Source organism: Desmodus rotundus, chromosome 5 (assembly GCF_022682495.2).
Source record: "Desmodus rotundus isolate HL8 chromosome 5, HLdesRot8A.1, whole genome shotgun sequence".
NCBI classification, from domain to species: Eukaryota; Metazoa; Chordata; class Mammalia; order Chiroptera; family Phyllostomidae; genus Desmodus; species Desmodus rotundus.
In genome coordinates, this window is record NC_071391.1 from 21,453,502 (window position 1) to 21,475,307 (window position 21,806).

Sequence of the window (21,806 nt, forward strand, 5' to 3'; positions counted from 1 at the left end):
CTCCCTGCCCTCCCCCGCCCCCCCCCACCTCCGCTGAGACCTCGTGGAGACCCAGAACCTCCCCCACAGAGGTGGTTCAAGTTCCCACTAGCACGAAGATAGCCAGTGATTGGAGCCAACTGTAGGAGCTTGGAAACCCAGGTTCAATAGGCAGCCACCCCTTCCTGGAAAGCTCACTGCCACCAGCTCTCTCTCATACCCGCGACTGTGCCCACCTCCGGCCAGTTTGCTAACAGCCCCTGCCCCACCCCTGCCCCTGCCCTGCCTCAGTCACAGCCCAGCCACGATTCAAGCGCCTTTGGGACAGGAGCCTGTTGGTCCAGACACCGGCTACAGCGCATCCAGGAGTACAGTTACTTTCTGCCTTGTGATCAGCTTCTGGGGACCTCGCCCAAAACGGCGCGTCCGCAGCCTGCCGGCGAACTTTCTTCTCTCTTTCTCTTCCTTTCAATAAAATGGTATTCCCATCAACAAACTCTCCAACAATTTAGCGCAAATCTTAGTCTTCCTTAAGCAAATCCAACCACACAGAGCACGCCGTGCCCTTGGTTCCATTCGCAGGACCAACTCCAACGCGGCTGGCGGATCTGTCCGACCCCTCCGGCCACTCCCTCCCGCTGCCCCCGAGGGCACTCACCGATCTGCGCCAGGCTCAGCTGCAAGAGGCAGAGTCCCCAGGCTGCGCGCCACCCAATCTTGTCCATGGCGAACGAATGGACCCAGAGAGCAAGCGAGCGGCGCCGGAGGGGCTCGGAGCACTGGGCTGGGGGACAGGGCGAGGAGGGCGGCCCGAACCTGTCAGAGGTTGGGGTCCCGCTGGGCAATGAGAGCGCCTCGGAAGTCGGTTGCAGTTTTTATTCAAGAGCTGACTAAGAGGGAGGGAGGGAGGGAGCAAGCGAGGACACACCCAAGCGAGGGGGCTGTGACTAAGCAGCGGGCAGAGGTTTAAAGACGTACTGGCCCTCCTCTGAACGGCCCCCGGGCTTCCACCGCGTTTTCTTAGGACAATGTAAATCGGCACTTCCTGGGCGTGCGCGGGGGAAGGCGGCGGGTTGCCAGGCGGAGGGTGCCGGCTGGGAGGGCGGCCTCAAGAAAGAAGATGACTGAGTTCTGAAACCTCACCTCACTGGGTTCGACCTCTGGCCTCTCCTCTCCGCTAAGTTTGTCTTTGAATCTGGCCGAGGATGGTTCTCTCTGGGTCTCACAAGCAGCTGGATATTTTAGGAGAGGAGCCGCGATAGCGGCGCTTCCCTGCCCAGCGTGGGGAGGAGGGGTGGAGAGCTTGCGGTTCTTCCCGGGGGAGAGAGGAAGAGCCGCCAAGTCCACATGGCGCAGGTGGATTTTGCTTCCTATCAGGGCTGTTCAGAGAAAGAAGATGGTCAGCCATGGGGCTGGCGTTCGGCGCCACTAACCCTTGTGTATCCTCCAGTCTCTGGCACCTGGATTCACCTACCATTCATTCACCCATCCATTCGCCCGCATTCTCATCCATCCTCCCCAACATTCTTCCTTCCACCCATTCATCCATTTACCCATCTTTCCTTACATCCCTCCATCCTCCTGTCCACCCATTTGTTCAACCACACGTCCTTTCATCTATCCAACCGCCTTCCCTTACAATTTCTCATTACTTTGCATACATTTTTCCACATTGCTTCATAAGCCCACACCCACCTATTCACTACCCTCTTCTCCAACCATCCACCCACATATCTGTTCATCAGTGTATCCATCCATCGTTCACCATCATCCCTTATCCCCTCATCATTGTATCCATCTTCTCATCCACCCACACTTCCATCCATTCTTTCTTGCTCCCATTTATATACCTATGTGTACAAACGTTAATCCATTTCCCCCCATCTATCCTACCCAGTAAATCTCAAAAAGGAAGGAGATTGTCATATTCTTCAGAGAGGCATTTTCAATTTGAAAATTATATTTGCATTACCATTTCATATCCACCTCCACTGTACTGTGATTTAATATTGGAAAATTGACAGGAGTCTTTGTTGTTAATGTGGGCCACTGAAAGTAAATCTGGACGGACTTCTTGCCTGGGGAGCCACACAGAAAATGGTAGTGGTCACCAGTGATTACGGCCAGACCCTGAAGGAGCCATGTCAGAATTTCTGAGGGAATATAATTCCCTTTTGATTTTGTTATTTACTGAAAGAAGTTGAAAAATGGAGAGCAAGTGTACTCAGTCATGTTTTTTTTTTTTAATCCTCACCTACGGATATGTTTATTGGTCTAAGAGAGAGGGAAACAGCTGACTGGTTGCCTCCACATGTGCCCTGACCAGGGATTGAACCCACAACATTTTGCTGTATAGGACAATGCTCCAACCAACTGAGCCACTGGGCCAGGGCCACTCAGCCATCTTTAATTCATCAAATGTGTAGTGAGCGCTCAAAGACGTCAGGAGAAATAAGACCTGCCCTGCCTTCAGGGGCCTTACACTCTGGTAGGGAACCAGACTCCCGAGCAGACTGTTCCCATAAAATATGTGTGTTCAGAGTGCTATCGATCCTAGAAAAAAGAATTGCATCCTTTCCTGGGGAACAGCAAGGGGCTCCTCACAGTGGAAGTGATATTTGAACCAGGTCTTGAAGAAGGGGAAGAAATTCTTCAGAAGATCCGTAGGGACAAACTATCTACAGGCAGTAGTCCATAGTGTCAGTAGCAAGGATTCAGGACGCACACTGCCTGGATTCACACCTTGCCTTAGCTGCTTACAAGCTGTGTGACCTTGAATAAGTCACTTAGCCTTTCTGTGCCTCCATTTCCTCAAGCCTGAAATGAGGTTAGTAACGGTGTCTCTTTCATAGAATTGGTGAGGATTAAATGAATCAAGAGTTCTGCATATACTAAGCCCTAGGTAGATATGTATATGTACATATAGTAAGCACTACATATGTGTTTGCTATTATTACGAAGAGCAAGATGGTGAGCGAACACAGAAACATGAAAGTACATGGCTTTTGAGGCGATGGAGAGGAGCTTGAACATTTGATCAGATGAAGAGTCTGAGGGACACAGTGAGACATGAGGCTAGAGATGTAAGCAGGGGCCAGGTTGTAAACTATACCAGGAAGTTTGAACTTGATCCCTAGGAAATAGGGAGCCTATGTAAGTTTTATTATTATATTGTTGTTGTAGTTATGTTTGTGCTACAATACACATAATGTAACATTTATCACGTTACCCATTCAGTAGCATTTAGTACATTCAACAAATTATGCAGCCATCACCCCTATCTTAATCAATTTGGGCTAAAGAATAGGATATCATAAACTGGGTGACTTGAACAGCAGGAATTATTTCTGAAAGCTAGGAGGCTGGGGAGTTTGAGACCAGGGTGCCAGCATGATCGGGTTCTGGTGAGAACACTCTTCCTGGTTTGCAGGGGCTCATCTTCTCCTGACCTCACAGGATGGGAGGAGGAAGAGAGGGGGGAGCTAGATCTTCTGTGTGTCTCTTCTTACAAAGGCACTAATCTCATTCTGAAAGGGCTGCATCCTCCTCACCTTCCAAAGGCCCCACCTCTTAAAACCATCACACTGGGAAGTGAGGATTTCAACATATGAATTTTGGAGGGTAACACACATTCCGCCAATACTAGTGTAAGTTTTTGAGTTGGGGAGAGCCTGTGTCCCGATAGGCTGCTGTTCTTACACTTTCAGGGAGAGGGTTTGGGACTTAAAACAAAATCACTGAACCTGCTCCCCAACCACTCAGCTGGCATTCTGTGATTCAAGGGGTGGCCTGTCTGAAAAATGAAGGCAGTGCCTCTGAGCCCCACCTGAAGAGCAGACCCTTTGAAAAATGCTCTCAGGAGTCAGAGAGTTGACCTTGCTGCTGTCTGTGAAGATGCCTTCCCAAAACAACTGGAGGTCAAACTGGCTCCCAGGCAGATCCTCAGGCATTAACTACCTGAGAAACCAGTTCTGGTGAATTCCATGGAAAGAATCCTAGACCGAGAGGCCCCATACATGTTACATCCAGGGCATTCAGCTTTCCTTTTTTGGAGGAGGGGTGTGAAGCGGGGTGGATATTTGCCAGAAATGATATTTGTCTCACTGTGTTTCATGGAACTTGGAGGTTCCTCGGAGACCCCTCAGAAACAGAGAGGTCAAAGCAAAGTCTTACACATGGGCTGTGCCTCCCTCACTCCTGTCCCCACCCCAAGCACAGAAGTTCCACTTACACCAATCTTATCCACTAGACTACTGTGTGATTTCATTTTGACAAAGGATTTTACTTTTTTTAAATATATAAAAACTCCTACCCGAGGTCATCTCAAACCCCGGCCCCTTCTGTATTTGCACAGCCAACAATCTGGAAATGAAGAAGCAGGTCGCCCGCCCCTGCTTTGTAAACGGCGGAGGGGCATGCAAATTCTAGGGATTGTAATTAGGATTCTTCTCCCCGGGGGCACTCTTCAGCCTGCCTGCTTCCCGATAGCTTAGTGAGGTTGTTCACCCCCAACCACAACGGACTCATGTCAATCTGACCAGGCGACTTGCTGAGTCAGGGCCAGTCTTAGGGAACTCCTGGCTCACCTCTCTGAGCTCCTCTCTCATCTTCCTTCCAGTCCAGACATCCCACCCATTACGCTGGTCTCACAAAAACTTTGCCCTGCTCCTCTCTGAGCCTCCATAAGGATTAAATCCTTACAGTTACTAGTTTCAGATGGTGAAGATCTGTCTGGTATCTCACCAGATACCTTTCTAAGCCAAACCATGGGATGTGGGAAACTGAAAAAGAGAGCTTGAATTGATTCGGGTTGCCATGAGATCACATCTTTGGAAAGAACCCAGGATGCGATCAGCAGCCCTGGACCGAGAAAGCTCACATCTGAGCACCGGCTCTCCCTGTTACCAGCCGGTGACTTTACTCAGGTCACTTAACCTCTGAGAGTTCCAGTCTCCCATCCAGAAAATAAGATTAAGAAGACCTTTCCCACAGTTGGTTTTGCCTAGTAAGTGAAAGGCATCAAGACTTTTAGAGGGATGCCTGCCTGATGGTGGGACTCATGCCCCACCCTCCTACCTGAGGACCGGACATGTCTGTCTGTCTGTCTCAGGCACTAATACACACTCAGCACCTGACAGTTCTCTGTGTCTGGCACAAGTGGTCTGCTCAGTAAGCACACATTACAGAAATGCATAAATGACACGCGTTCTTTTTCCGCCCAACACACTTTAGACGCAGGGCTGTCCAACCTTTTGGCGTCTCTGGGCCACCCCGGAAGAAGAAGAGTTGTCTTGGGCCACTCATTAAATGCACTGTGACACGTAATCACAGAAAATCTCAATGTTTTAAGTAAATTTACAATTTTGTGTTGGGCCGCATTTGTAGCCATCCTGAGCTGCACGCAGCCCACGGGCCGTGGGTGGGACACCCCTGCGAGGGTGACTTCGGGAATCACACGAGCCAGTAGGCAGAAGGATTTAGACACTTTCTAGGCAGATGCAAGCAGCAGTGTCGTATCTGGGTGACCTCTTTCAGACGACCCAGTGGAGCCACAGCCACAGAGGGGTTCGCTCGAGCAGACTAGTGTTTGTTTATTTTTTTCTAAATATTGGGGCTCACTGGCTTCTGACTAGTAATAAATCTTGTTCTTCTTAAGCAAAGAAAGGTCAAATCTAAACCAAATGTGAAGAGGATTGTGTGGAGCAAGAGTGGAAGACGTGAGCCTGAGCCGTGGAATTTGAGGATTATAAACACTGTGGGCCACTAGACTCTTTTAAAGGGACAGCATTCAATTTTGTGTCCCAGAGAAGGAGCAACCTGGCAAGGTAAAGAGAAAATGCCATTCCAGTTAAACTTTAACTCAAAAAAAAAAAAATCCGTTCTTAGTTTACCTTCTCAGTATGAATTCTACACATGCAAATGAGCAGTGGTAAGAAAGTTGTCCAGAAATAATGATTCGGGAAGTCTGAATACGCCAGTAATTTAGGAAGCAATCTTCATGCTAAATAAATGACATCGAATGACAAATTAGTCTCAAGCTAACCAGACATGAGCATGGAGCTGGGAAGCCTTAGAATTACTAAGGCTTTCAAATTATGACAAATAAAGTGGTCAGTGGAACTGCTGCACCCTGGAATTTCCAAGGGGACAAGATGCCTCTAGATTCTAGATCTGTCCATATCAGTTGCAAAATGGGTTTTACTCAGGAACTCCAGGTGTTGAAATAGTATTCTAATAGGACCAAATCGCACAATTAGATGGCAACTAATTCAGAAATGTGAATTTTTTGAAGATGAAATTTGAATTAATGATGCATATTTTAATGTACAAGCTAATTGGGAGGAGGACAAATGAAAGAATATAACTGTATGCACTATTATTTAAAAGAAATGTAATTGTATTCCTTTTAAGTACATGTAGTAACAAATTCTTATTTAATCATCTCTCCTCTCCAAACAAATTGACTCAGTACAGGTCAAACCTAATGGCATTTAATTGTCACAATAACCCTATGAAAAGTTTATCCCCATTCTACAGATAAGGAAATTGAGGCTCAGGGAATTAGGTGACTTATCCAGACTCACATCCTCATTTCACTTAGAGGAAATCTTTCTTGCTATTAAAATATGTAGAAATAGAAAGTTCTGGCCAAGATGGACACATAGGTAGAAATGCTTTGCTTCCTTACACAACCAAAAGAAGGATAACAACGAATTTAAAAACGAAAAACAGCCAGAACTACCAGAAAATCAAACTGCATGGAAGTCCAATAACCAAGGAGTTAAAGAAACATTCATCCAGACTGGTAGGAGGGGCAGAGACAGGGGCAGAAAGAAGGCAAGGCAGAGGACTGCACAGGCGAGGCGGGGGCTGGCTGACCAGATGGTCCCACATTTATGCGCGGCTAAGCCAGGAAGAACAACTGGGGAGCGAGACAGACTGAGAAACCCAGGGTTTCAGCTTAGGAAACTAAAGACTCAAAATCTCTGGCTTTAAAAATCTATGGGGGTTGTAGTAGTGGGAGAAACTCCCAGTCTCACAGGAGAGTCTTTTGGAGAGGCCCACAGAGTCCTAGAATGTACACAAACCCACACACTTGTGAATCAGCACCTGAAAGGGCATAGTCTGCTTGTGGGAAGTTGTGGGAAGCAAGGGAAGTGATGGAAAGCTGGCTGAGAGCTGAGCAAGCAGCATTGTTCCCTCTCAGACCCCTCCCCTACATACAGCACCAAGAGGTAGCAAAGGGGGCTGCCCCACCCTGGCAAGTACCTAAGACTCTGCCCCATACAACGTAACAGGTACATTGAGACAAAGAAATATGGCCCAGATGAAAGAACAGATCAAAACTCCACAAAAAGAACTAAGCAACGAAGAGATAGCCAACCCATCAGATGCAGACTTCAAAACACTGTTAATCAGGATGCTCACGGAAATGATTGAGCTCGGTCAGAAAATGAAGGAAGAAATGAAGTTTATACAAAGTGAAATAAAGGAAAATATACAGGGAACCAACAGTGAAGGGAAGGAAACCAGGACACAGATCAATGATTTGTAACAAAAGGAAGAAATAAACATCCAACTAGAACAGAATGAAGAAACAAGAATTCAAAAAAATGAGGAGAGGCTTAGGAACCTCTGGGACAACTTTAAACATTACAACATCCAAATCATAGGGGTGCCCAAGGAGAGGAGGAAGAGCAAGAAATTGAAAACTTATTTGAAAAAATAATGAAGGAAAACTTCCCCAATGTGGTGAAGGAAATAGACTTCCAGGAAGCCCAGAGAATCTCAAAGAATTTGGACCCAAGGAGGAACACACCAAGGCATATCATAATTACATTACCCAAGATTAAAGGTAAGGAGAGAATCTTAAAAGCAGCAAGAGGAAAGGAGAGAGTTACCTGCAAAGGAGTTCCCATAAGGCTACCAGCTGATTTCTCAAAAGAAACCTTACAGGCAAGAAGGGGCTGGAAAGAAGTATTCAAAGTCATGAAAGGCAAGGACCTACATCCAAGATGACTCTACCCAGCAAAGCTATCATTTAGAATGGAAGGGCAAATAAAGTGCTTCCCAGATAAGGTAAAGTTAAAGGAGTTCATCATCTCCAAGCCCTTATTATGTGAAATGTTAAAGGGACTTATCTAAGAAATAGAAGATGAAAACTATGAACAGTAAAACAACCACAAACTCACAACTGTCAACAACTGAATCTAAAAAACCAAAACAAAAACTAAGCAAACAACTAGAACAGGAACAGAATAACATAAATGGAGATCACATGGAGGGTTATCAGTGGGGAGTGAGGGGGGAGAATGGAGGGGAAAGGTACAGGGAATAAGAAGCATAATAAGTATGCACAAAATAAACAGGGGGAGGTTAAGAATAGTATAGGAAATGGAGAAGCCACAGAACTTGTATGTATAACCCATGGACATGGGCTAAGCACGGGTGGGGATGCTGGAGGGTTGGGAGTTCAGGGAAGAGGGGGAGAATGGGGAGAAAAAAATTGGGATAACTGTAGCACAATCAATAAAATATACTTTAAAAAAGAAAAAAAGAGATGTAGAAATAGAAAATTTTGAGTCCTTCCTGATTCTTGATCTAACACAAATGCTAAGTCAATGGAGTCTTAATTAGTTTTTACTGGATTTTATTCCAGTCAGTGTATTGTAAGACAGAAGACCTCCTTTGGAAGGTTTGTTGGAGTTGAGAAGATAGAGAGAAGGTTGTTAAGGTAGAGGGTGGAGAATGTTTTTTTGTCACTGAAAAATTAGACTTCTAAAATAGGTCAACTTTAAAAGCATAGACTCAGACCTTAATTACTTACTAGAAAATTTTAGGTTTGCGTAGGACTGTGCCTTCATTCTCTATAGTGTTATGGTGAGATAGTATGTCCTGCCTAGAAACTTTCAGGTGCTATAATAAGAAAATAGTGTTCATTCCTCAACAATTTCTGGATTGCTGGCCCAGCCCACATACCAGTATTATAGATCCTTCTGTAAATATTGCATCCAGAGGCTTAAAGGTAGTCCCTGTCAGCCATAATTTTACTATGTGACCCCATCTCTTGTGCCCGTGACTTATTGAACAGCTGGTGCAAGTTGGGCCAATCAGAGTCTTTAGAAATTTGGGATTAGAATGTGGCTGAACATGCAAGACACAAATTTGGAAGCTGTGGGGGTAACCATATACCTTCATGTGATGGAGAAACAGGAGAAAGGAGAATAAGGCAGAAACTCAGAGAAAAACAGAAAACCTTGAGTTCTGACACTTTCCAGCTTCCTTGTTCTAGTCCATTCTTGACATCTGATTCCATTCTTGTCCCTGATTTCTGTGATGCACCCTTGTGGCTTACAACAAACCCTTTTTACCTTAAACTGGTAAAACGGGTACCTTAAACTGGTTTCTATTGCAGTACAGGTGGGCATCACCCTGTTTTACAGTAAACAGAGGTTCAAATGAATGGGGGATGTGCCTATATTTCAGTCCTGAATTCAGACTTCTGATTTTAATTTCAGGCCTTTGGTTGCCAAGTTCTAGGATCTTAACACTACCTTACCTCTCCTACAACCCTTCCCCCATATCATCCAATTAACCCAAAGAATGAAATTATTTCTCCTTCCCTGTTATAGAATCTAGGCATCTCTGATGATTTGTTCCCAGTTGCATGGCAATGCAAATGAGTGGCAGGTCTTCTGAGTCTTGTCTTCCCAGAACTTCTTCAGAAAGCCCCCTTTCTGTCTGAACAGGCCTTGTAGTCTGTTTCAAAGGCAAAACCTTTCAGCTGGCAAATTGTAACAGCTGTTTCTCTTCCAAACAGCCAAAGGGTAAAACTTCTGGGCTCCAAAGAACAGGTGTAAAGCTCCAGCCAAGTTTTGATAGGGCTTAGCATCAACCCCTGTAGAAAAGGGAATAGGTACTGAGATTGGATGTGAGGCCAGGCCAGAGCCCATTTTAGTGCTGAATACTGTTCCTCAATCACGGTAGACTATTGCTTTAGGAGGCATTGCGTGAGCAAGAAAAAGACTTGAACTGAACTGAATTAGGAGAGGATGTGGTTGGGGGTTAGGAGAGAAAAAAGAAGACATATTTTGAGAGAGCATATGAGAGGTGAAGATGCAGAAGAGGCTTGAAACCACTATGACATGAAGGGAAGTACAAGTCTTCTAACCATCAATCAAAAATATAATGGACACCTGTTGTATGTACTCCATGAACTAACACCAAGGAAAAGCTGGAGATGAACTGGGCCTGTCCTCTCTCCACAAAAGATTATGGTCTAGGTCAGAGTTGGCAGATCAGTTGCTGTCATTAGTTCCAGAAATATTCAGAGAGCATCTCTCTGAACCAGGCACTACTCTAAGCCCTAAGAATACAACAGCAAAAAGAAAATGATAGAACCATATTTTATTATTATTGAGGTGAGTGGAGGGTGCAGGGTAGCTTTAATAGGGTGAGCAGAAAAGTCCATCTGAAGGGGAAACATTTGAGCTAAACTTGCAAAAAATATGAGAGAAAAGCTTGCAAAAAGGAGGGCACAGCAAATGTGAAGGCTTGAGATGGAATGTTCTTGGTTGGTTTGAGGAACAGAAAAAGCCAGTGTGGCCAGAGCAGAGTGAAAAAGAAAGTTAATGGTAGGAAATGAAATGGTAGAGGATGGTAAGGTCCAGCTCTTGTGTGGCCTTGCAGGCTATGGTAAGATGTTTGGACTTCATGCTGGTTGCAGTGAACTGATTTGGGTGGGTTTCCCTTTATTTTCCAGATCCAGTTAGTTAGTTGTGACTGCTTAGGTCACTGTGATGAGAAAGATTCTGAAGCCTTTCAGCTCAATTGGTAAGGGTTCAGTGATGAGTTAACAGTATACATCATAACTGTAGGATAGGGCAATGACAACATGAATAATCAACATTTACCATCTCTGATCAGGATGAAATATGAAGTTGTATTAGTCAGAATAGTCTAGGTTATGCTACAGTAACAACATCACCAAAATCTCAATGGCTTGACACAACCACCCAAGTGACTTCTTGCCATGCTAAGTCTGCTGTGTGCCCAGACAATTCTTTTTTTTTAAAAAAGACTTTATTTATTTATTTGTTTGTTTGTTTGTTGTTGTTTTTTTTAAAGAGAGAGGAAGGGAGGTAGAAAGAGAGAGCAAAACATCGATCAGTTGCCTCTTGTATGTGCCCTGACCAGGACCATACCCACAACCCAGGCATGTGCCCTGACCAAGAACCAAACCAGTGACCTTTCTATTTGTGGGTTGACACCCAACCAACTGTGCCACACCAGTCAGGGCCAGACAGTTCTTCAAGGCAGCTGTCTTCCGTGCAGTAGCTCAATGATTCTGGGTGTTTTGATTTTATGGCATCTACCTTTGAGTGCAATTGCTGATATAATGGATAGAGAACAGTAGAAGACTTCACACCAGTGATTAAATGCTTTGGCTTAGAAATAATATATGCCATTTCTGCTCACAACTCATTGGCTAGAACTAGTCACATGATCCCATCTAATTGCAAGGAGCCTGGAGAAGGGTAATTCTCCAATACCTAAATGTGCCTAAATGTTGAGAAGAACCTAGTGTAAGCAAGCAAAAAAAAAGAAAGATGTAAGTCAGCTTTAGAGAAAATCTAGTGACCATCCAAGGCAGGTTGTAATGAGCTGGATGAGGAGTAGTAAATAATGAAGTTCAAGCAGTAGTGAGAGAGATTGGTGTAGTCAGAAAGGCTCTAGAAAGAAGGAATACCTGAGTGAGATCTTGAGGGCTAGTTTTGTTAGATGGTCCCCCGTTGCTCAATCCTCCTCTCCTCAAGCCCATTAAACCCTTCTCTTTCTAAAATCCACCCCCATTCACCATCCTGAAATGGGCTCTCTGCACTTACCTGGCTCTTTCTATTTATAATTTTGGATGTAATTTTGTATGATGCCAAAGAGCATCATTTATTTGCTGTAGAATTTGGGCAATTTACTCAATTCCTGGTGCTTAAGTTCCTCATTTAATGCTTTATTTAACTATTGTGAAAATTAAAATAGATAATGTAACAACATATCTGTTTAGCTGAACAGAATTTGGAATATAATAGGGCCTAAAATTAAAGTTATAATTTTTTAAAGAAGGACTTTACTGTTTTATTAACAAAAAGTACAGAGAAAAGTAGTTGGTTAAGCAGCTTGATCACAATGTCACACACACAAAATCTGTTCATCTTTCTGGACCACTCTTAGCCTGCCAGCTTCCATTCTCATGCTGTTTGCCTCATGTCACAAAATAGTAGCCAGAGATCCAGGCACTAAATCCGTACTTGATACTATCAAAAGCTGAAGAAAGAAGGTAGGCAGAAAGAAAAAGGGTCTTTCCTCATATGGTTTTCTCCTTTAATCAAAGAGAAAAATTATCCTCAAAAGTTCAGCATCTCCAGCCAAATTCCTCATGTCTCAACTTCTACTTTATATCCAGATGTCATTCTATTATTGTTGATTCATTCCTCCTCTAAATTCCATCTTCTCTTGGCTTTATAGATTCTGCCCTAGCCCACCTTTCATCCTATCTTTCAGATGGATTTTTCTTTCTGTATTTTGTTGTCTGTCCAGTTTTAGCTATTCATAAATTAACTCAACAACATATAGTGGCTCAAACACATAAACATTTATTAGGGGGCCATCTAACACCCACAGGCATTCTGGGTAAAAAGAATGGTGGGAAGGGATGGAGAATTGAGGCTGATGGAGGCGCTGCAGTTCTCAACACATGACTTCTAAATTTGCTGGGGTTGTTTCCATTCAGTCGGTGGAAGGGAAAAGAGCATACAGAAGTACTTCTTGCAAATTTTCTTATGAGCCAAGGTTGGGATGGGACCATCACTTCTACTCACATTTCATTGACTAGAACCCAGCTCTAGCCATGCTGAACTACAAGGAAGCTGGAAAATGGAGTCCCGCTGGGAGTCCAGGGGAAAGAAGAAAACATGAAGTCTAAGCTGTTGTCTTTGCCGCACTTCTCTCTCCATCGCTGGCTCCTCTTGCAAGTCCTTTCCACAACTGCTTCTCCTGACGCAGAGCTCCTCAAGCAGATACACCAGTCTGCGTCTGTTTCCTCACTTTTCCCTAGCTTATTCCACCTACCGGCTGCAAAAATGACAAAGGAGGCTGGCCTGGCTCTCGCTCACTGAGAGCCACGTTCTGAGAGCTCTTGTTCACTCTCCTTCTTCATCCTCTATCTGGACTCTGGGCAAATCCAACTGCAGACAATGGGACAAGGTTTTGGGGAAAAAAGGAAGAGAATGGGATGCCAGTACAGGTTCAATCCCAAGATCTTGCACACAGTTTATAGGCAAGAAAATGGTCCGTGTAGTCCTAGACTATAACCCTGTGCCTTTCTCTGCCAAGTTTCTGGGAAGTTTCTTGGGAAACTTGGGGACGACTTTTAATACTATTTATAAAATGCTTTGAGACCATTTCGTCAAAAGTACTAATTTCAAGGGTTGTTAATATAAGGGTGCTTCTCAATAAAAGGCTTTCTTGGACAAAATGTTTGGGAAACATTGGATTAAATATAAGTTAAGAAGATTCCTTACTGTAGAGTCTTCCTTTTGTTTGTTTGTTTGTTTGTTTGTTTTACCCATTAACCATTTGTTGAGTGTTTGCTACTGCCAGGCACTGTGCCCAGCCACTGCGGGTCAGTGATGAACACACCCTAGTCTCCAACAGTATACAGTCCAATGCTGACATTCATTGTAAGAGAGGGGACCACAGTATGCCATTCTCTCCAAAGTTATTTGACTTACAGACACCCCCTCCGTTTTAAAGAAATTTTTCAAAAAATCAGTGCAGAGCATAATTTTGAAATTTCTGACATAGAGTATGCAAAATTTTAATATTAACCAAATAAATAAGGTTTTGTTTTCCACATATAGTAACAAATCCTAATAGAGTACAATTTCTCTCTGTGTATATGTACATATAGAAGAAGGGCTGGAAGAAAGAGGACGTACAGATGGCCAATAGACATATGAAAAGATGCTCAATGACACTAATCATCAGAGAGACGCAAATTACAACTATGATATCACCTCACACCTGCCAGAATGGCTATCATCAATAAATCAACAAACAGCAAGTGCCGGTGAGGGTGTGGAGAAAAAGGAACCCTCGTGCATTGTTGGTGGGAATGCAGACTGGTATGGCCTCTGTGTAAAGCAGTATGAAATTTCCTTAAAAACTGCCTTATAACTCAGCAATTCAACTTCTGGGTATAGATTTGAAGAGAATGAAAACACTACTTTGAAAGAATATATGCATCCCTATATTCATTGCAGCATCATTTACAATAGCCAAAATATGGAAGCAACCCAAGTGCCTATCAATAGACAGGTTGATAAAAAAGCTATGGTACATACAAGGAGGGAGCCCCCAAACCAGAATTATCTTCTGGAAGATAACCTTTTCCTGCTAAGTGAGCATTCTAGGAACCCATCTGTATCAGTGTACCAGCTGGTGTTGTTGTGAGAGGCTGTGTTCAGCTTCAGTGAATTTTTTTCTAAGATTCTTTCTATGCATTTGCCCATTTCATAATGGGTGGTTTATGGGTGCACCCGCCCACACCACACTGAGTGTTCCACAGTTTTTGACCAAAAATGGCATGCCCCCAGGCGCCCCACCCTTCTTATTCGCCCCATCTCACCCCAAGTGACCTTTTTCGTTTCCCCGGATGAAAAAAGTCCTCAAAGGGTAAAGTTTTGCCGATGTGGAAGAGGTGAAACAAAAAACAGCAGAAGCATAAAAGGCATCAAAATTGACAAGTTCAAAAACTGTTTTGAGCAGTGGAAAAAAGTCTCAATAGGTGTGTTGCATCAGATGGAGAGTACTTTGAAGGTGACTGAAGTTGAAATGTAAGATTAATTACACAATTTTTTATAAATAAATTCCAGTTTTTTGCCTCCCCATATATTTACAATAGAACATTACTCTGCCATAGAAAAGAATAAAATCGTATCATTTGCAATACCATAGACGGACTTAGAGGATATAATGGTAAGTGAAACGTCAGACAGAGAAAGACAAATACCATGTATTACACATACAAGTGGAATCTAAAGAACACACTAAATGAATTAACAAAATTGAAACAGTCACTTAGATACAGAGGTAAGTCTGATGGTTGCCTAGGGGAGGGACTGGACATAAGAGGTGAAAGGATTAAGAAGCACAAATTGGTAGCTACAGAACAGCCACAGGGACGTAAAGTATAGCACGGGAAATGCAGTCAATGACATTGTAATAACTGTGGATGGTGCCAGGCGGGTGCTTGTAGTACAGGGGGAAGCACTCGGTAAAGTATATGATTGTTGAGCCACCAGGCTGCACGCCTGAAACGGAAACAAAATGGTATTAAATGTCAACTGATATTGAAAAATAAAATTTAAAACAAGGTACTGGAAGAATATGAGATGGGATTATTGGTGATTTGTTTTCCAAATAAGGGAATGGAAGGAGACAAATGGCACAAAAGGAAGATAAAAATCTTTAAAAAGATTTTTCAATTATGACAAATTTTAATCATAAATATAGACAAACAAGTAGTAATAAAAGTTTAATAAGGTCCCACATGCCCATCACCCAGCTTCAGCAGTGAGCAGCTCATGGCCCATCTTATCTGCCTGCCCCTCCTACTTCCTTCCTTCCTCACCACTGGCTCCCATATGCCATATCTTTTTATCTGTAAATATTTCAATGTTACCTCTAAAACATGAGGGCTCTTTAAAATAACACAATAGTATTATTACATTATTGGTAATTTTAAGTTTTCTCCACTAGAGGTTTGTACATGTGTTATAGAAACATATATTATTTTTGAATCAAACGACAATCTTACTTTGAAAACATATGAAGACACAGCGAAGGTAACTGGCACATTCAGGGACATGCACACACACTTGCTTCGTGGCTCTGACATCACCCCTAGGAAAACGCCCCGGTCCTGAGGGTATTCTCCATCACTGGGCTGGGGTCCCTGCAGCAGAAATTGGGAGGAAATCCCGCCCATCCTTGCCCCACTTCCGTGGGACAAGGGGCCCATGGGGATCTGGCCCAGTCTTAGATGAACAAACAAAATTGAAACAATCTAATAGACACAGAGATAAGTCCGTTGGTCTTAAAGTGTCTTAAAGAGCTGTGAGTGGCCCATTCAGGTGGCCTCTGAAAAGTGATTTGGAGGGGAGGGTGACAAACCTGGGGAGCAAGAGGCAGGGCCACCATGTGACGTCCTTCAGAGAAGGTCCTGTTGTCCCTCTTCTGCCAGCCAGGTGATGCCCCAACATCCACCATCTGGACTGTTCAAGCCTTATCGGTGACTTTAGCCTCTGGGTCAGTGAATTTAGCAGAACGTGTCTCATCAGCAGGTTTGGCAAGGGCAGGAGAACTCCAAATACCCAGGAAAAAAAATAGAGGGGAAAACCTAGAGAGCAAGGATGCACTGAAGACGTATTTGTTCCAGATGTACCTAATCTGGCCTCCCTAGGGGAAAGCCCTGTTCCCCCTCCCAGTCCAGGTGGGGCTACGCCAATAATGATCAGCACTGTTGAAGTCACGGCTTGCCTTTGCTTAAGAATGGAAAACTTTCTGTCTGGTGGCCTCGCCTTGTGGGGTAAGGGAACCCCTCCCCCAGACTGTGGGTCGTGTATCTCCATGAACAACCGACAATGGCATTTCCATCACCTCATCTGATGGACAAACAGCCCCATGTCCAGTGACCAGTGCCAGCTCCCCTCCGTGTACCTATGCTGGGCGTGGGTGGATGAGGGCTGCAGGATGCAGAGCATGATGGGAATTCTATCAGTTTCTCAGTACTCTCATCTCTCTCTCCCCCATTCTCTCTCCCTTCTTGTAACATCTGTTTTCCTCCTGAGTTGTTTCCCTCTTTCCCCGCCCTCCTCACCTCCTCATTGGTCAACTTCTCCCCACTTGCCTTCATTCCTATCGCTTGACTGGCTTCTCCCCCCACCAGCCACATTTATGCCCTTTTTCTCTCCAATTATTTAAAAACAATTTTATTGAGGTATAATTTACATTTCATAAAATTCACCCTCTTGCACAACTACCGAATTATGCAGCCACCACCACAATCAAGTTTGTTTTATTTATCCCCGCCTGAAAAGGTTATTTATTTTTATTTTTTATTGTATTTTTTCCATTACCATGTAGTCCCCTTGTACCCCACTCTCCCCACCCCCACAATCACCACATTGGTGTCCATGTGCATGAGTCTTTTTTCCTTTTTGCTCAGTCCCTCCACCCTCTATCCCCCCTTTTAAAAACTTCACTCTCTCTTCCGCCACCTGGGTCTGCTCTCTGCCACCTCCTCAGCCTGGGTTTGTCCCTTTCTCTTTCCCCACCCACAGAGCATCAGCCCCTAACAGCCAGAAGCAGGCTTCTCATGCGTTTCTACTGCCGTGACACGCAATCTAGAAACTCGTCCTCCGAGCAGTAGGATGGCTGTGGCTGCAGCCTCAGGATAGGCCTGTGTCACACCTGCCTCCTTCCTCAGGAGCCAGTGACAAACTTCTCTGGCTTCTTGCTGGAAAGATAGATGGACAGGGAGCTATCCCACGCATGGGATGGATGCGGAAGGCACAGGACATGCTTTGCTGTCTCAGTGGTTATGGAGAGCCCATCTCCATGGAGAGGGAAAGGGAGGACAGCAAAGGAACCATTTATGTTAATGGATGGCTGTGGGAGAAAGGCTTCCTGGGACGTAGCTGAATTTAGGGTTATATGGCCACTTCAAGATAAAGTTTCTGAGGATCGGAGAGGTTCGGTGACTTACCTACGGTTGAGAGCCAGAGATGGAACCCGGTCTCGTGCCTGTTGATCTGGTCTTCCTTGTTACCAGCATCTCTACTTTCTACAAAAAAGGTGATCTTTTTCTTCATTCCACCTCGTGGAAAAGATCATTTGAAGGGCCACAGCAAGTTTTACTTCTTTGAAGCGTTTTCCTACAGTGTAGATGTAATGAATCAGATCCTTCCTGTAGATGATGCCACATTTACCGAGAGATTGAGCAATCAATGCATTATCTCTCAGAGCAATTCACTTCTTGTTGATTTTGCCATACCCACGCTTGTAGATCAATCCATTTACTGACTTCAGGTTTGGGTACCCCCATGCAATATATGGCTCCACAATCCTCAGTGTTAACTGAAGCCTTGTGGAGCTTAACGAAGGTGCCATTGAAGATCAGGCGGAGGCAGAGAAGCTGCAGCACCTTTTGGAACTTCGGGCTCACACCATCAACACGTCTGAGCCTGATGCCAATTTGGGTTTTGCAGGTACATAGAATTTGCCAGCTTTTCATGCCATTCTAGCCATTTGGATCTCGTTTCTGTACATCTGCCTGTATTCTTTGTGATAGTGCTTAGCTTTTTCATAGACAAGCTTCCTCCTTGCCTTTCAAAACATCTTTTGGGCATCTTCCTTCTCAGGCTCTTGATCTCCAGCTCTGCTAAATTCCTTAGCTTTTTCTTAAGAATTTCTGGCACATCAGGAACCTTCGTCTTCTCTTCTGCACCCTCCACAGTTCCAGCTGGAAAAGAGGCAGCTGGCGCAGGCCTAGACTGCCTTTTTCTGCTTTAACCATCCAAGAACCAACCAACACCTCAGCATTTGATTCTCTCTTTTCTTCCCTTTACTCGTTTGTCTGTCATTTCCTCTAGAAAAGTTTACTGCGTAGACAGCTTCACCTGCCCCAGGCACTTCTCCACCCACAACTTACTGAGGTTACCAGTGCCTTGGGCAAGTTCCAAAAAACTTCCTCAGGTGGAGCTTCAGGATTCAGATGGTCTGAAGTCAGAGCCAAAGTTTCTCTCCCTTGCAGGATGCTTTGAGGAACCTGCCCTCAGGACCTCAAAGTTACAGGAGACCAGGGAGTAGGCAACGAGAGGAATTGCAGTTTCTCAAGGTCAGGCTAACAGGTGCTGGCCAGGTGGAGGCTGAGTTGCATGGAGCTCCCCCTATTACACCCAGGGTCCCCTCTGCCCACCAATGAATTAGCTGGTGCACGAACCCGTGATCCTGTCTACAGCGCCCTGTGTTTGATTGACAAGGTAGTGCCTCTGCACTGTTGAAAACGCTCTTGGGTTTAAAAAAAATAATTAGCTGGATCCCACTTGTTATTAAAAGTTATTTTTGCTTTTGCATATTTGCTCTTCGTTTCTATCCCATGTGAACGGAGTTTTCCTTTTGACACGGAGGCCTTTATGGCGTGCACGCCATTCTCCTTTCGTCTTTGTTCCCCCAGTGCTGTAGTCCACGGTGCTCGTTTTCCAACGCCAGCTCCCCCAGCAGCTACTGGTTTTAAATTATGCCTAGTATCCCATTGAGTGGATGCAGCAGAATGTATTAAACCATTTCCCTGCTGGTGCGCATTGCAGTTGACGCCTCTGGTCACAATTGTACAACACATTGTAGTGGAAATGTTAGGCATGGAGCTTTTTGCATCTATTGAAGTATTTCCTCAGAAAACTTATCAGGGATGGGAATGGTTATGAAGTATTCGATTGTAATATGCAGTTAGTATGAAGGGTGGAGTCCCGGTGACCAGGGTGAAAACCCAGGTTTGGCACCGGCCAGCTGAGTGACCTGGAACAAATTACTTAACCTCTCTATGTCTCCATTTTCTCAAATGTAAAGGAAGGCTAATATGTACTATTCAACCCATGGGGTGGTAGTGAGAAGTGAATCAAATAATTGAGTAAAGTGAAATATTTGATATCCCACATATCTTAGCTAGCATTAGTAGTAGTGCAACCGCCGCTACAGCTATGACTACCCCTGACAGTTCTTCTGTTCCTTAGACTGACCTGAGTCAACACCACGTGGCTGAAACCCAAGTATTTTCTAGAAGCAAACACAGGCTGGTTTGCCATTACCCAACGGGCCAAATTATTTTAGAGCTTCTCACTCCACTCATAACTCTCCCCCAGCTCGCCTGCTCCCTTCCCAATCTACTGTCCATCCTGAGTCTGATGTTAGTCAAGTTCTTACCTGATCTCTTTTAAGGTTCTTTAAAGGCCTTTGTGGGACCCTGGCCCTCTTAACTCTGGAAGCCACACTCCAGATCACACCAGACATATTTAAACCAGTTGCCCCGCATCCTGCAGGAAATATAATTATATAGGAGCAGCAGACCCTATGGGAAGATTGAAAGAGTAGATGTAATACGATGTTTTGTATTCAGTTAAGTACTTACCGACTTTGATTTTGTGGTTTGAGTTAACGTTGAAGGGTTCCTTGAATAATGCTTTCCACCTTCCTTCCTGAGTTCAAAGCCAAATAAGAAACATGTTCAGAAGTCAGAGAGATGGCGATTAAGACACTAGCTTCATGACTAGGAAGAGCTAAAGAAAAGAATGAGGCTTAAATGTGTAGCCACAGGGAACTTTCTAATACTACCCCCTAAATGAATTTGAAGTATACATCCCCCAAAAAAACCTCGGGCCTTCCCCACTCACCACAGAGTGGATGATAGCCCGGAATGGACTCTGGCTGAAGGTGTGCATACCTGAAAGAGAGGGAGAGGCAGGAGGGGAGGGGGAGAATGTTCAGTTTTTCTCCAAACTCACTGTCTAAAAAAGGGGGTAAAGGGTGATCAGAGAGACGAGGAGTACTTTTAGGCCAGGGAATGACAGGTTTCATTCTGGACCAGTATTTGATCCCACGTTGACCTGCTGGACAGATGGCAGCAGGTCCAGTCTCACCATTTGGACCTTGTGCCATCGCCCAGCCCTGGCGAGACCCACTCTCTCCTCCCATGTCTCCTGGCCTCCCCTGTAGCCCCAGCAGTCCTTCTTCTGATACAGTGTTGGCACCCCCGGGATGGGCTCTGACATTTATAGCTCTTGAATCACATTTTCACATTGCTTTCTTGTCAATTTATAATCCCACCCATCATATAAAAATGATGCCAGTAGCAAAATAAAAATTAATCCAAAAAATACCAACCAAACAAAAATCCTTATTGAAATGGCCCAAGCAATAAGAACATGCATTTCTTTCACACCACAAGAAGGAAAAATCCTACTGTGTTATTATCAGCGACTCTGATGCTGAACCCAGGTTCATTCTGTCTTTCTGCTCTGTGAACTGCTCCTGGCTTCATCCTAAGACTGGTCCCACTTATGGTCCTAAAACAAATGTTGCAATTCCAGGGATCCCACCCAGGAACCACCTCATTCAGAAAAATGGAGGAGGCCATGATGTCCCCGTTTTACCTCTTTGAAAATGAAGAAATCGCTCCTAGAACCCCCTCCACACTGCATTGGCCTGAATCAATATGTAAGCAGCAGGATGTAGGCACCATGATTGTCTTAGACCTGTTTGTAGAGTCATAGCTAGATTCGCTGTCACCCCTCACAAAACTGGGGCTCCCACAAAAGAAACGGGGGAGTGGATGTTGGGTAGGCAGCCAGCCACGTCTGTTATGCACCACTAAGCATTTTTTCAGTGGTTATGATTTTAAAGAACCTCTCCTCCTGTTTCTGTGTTTTCATCTCTGAACTTCAATTTCCTCATCCGCCTTCTGTACCTTGCAAGGCTGCTGCAGTGATCAAGTGAAATAACATCAACTAGGAAGGGCCGTGCAAACCTTGCATCTGATGAGCATGGTATCAGAACACAAACTTTCCCCACCCACTGCTGCCGAGGCGAAACTCAGTGCAGGCCCCAGCAGTTGTGTGCAAAGTTGGGGTAGTCCTTATGGGACCGCACAGTGGAAGCATCTCATCGTTGGCGTAGGAGTTCCTCTTTGGCCTCCGAATATAATGAAAAAAATG

General features: G+C 44.6%; 1 protein-coding gene and 1 pseudogene across 15 annotated transcripts in view; both read right to left on the minus strand.

The window, feature by feature from the left end:
- The window catches only part of CD44 (CD44 molecule (IN blood group)), an 84,689-nt gene extending 83,451 nt beyond the window's left edge, over positions 1–1,238 (minus strand). For 4 of the 15 annotated variants that reach the window (XM_053924202.1, XM_024558808.4, XM_045194014.2 and 1 more), the window contains exon 1: positions 638–1,094. In XM_053924202.1, the coding sequence (XP_053780177.1) occupies positions 638–704 (67 nt within the window). In that variant the 5' untranslated portion in view covers positions 705–1,094. Of the gene's footprint in view, positions 1–637; positions 1,095–1,122 lie in introns of those variants that run through there. The other 11 variants (XM_045194017.3, XM_024558811.4, XM_024558815.4 and 8 more) reach the window with 7 other exon arrangements.
- On the minus strand, positions 1,000–18,604 carry LOC112303185 (large ribosomal subunit protein uL30-like; annotated as a pseudogene).
- Between the last annotated feature and the right edge of the window lie 3,202 nt (positions 18,605–21,806).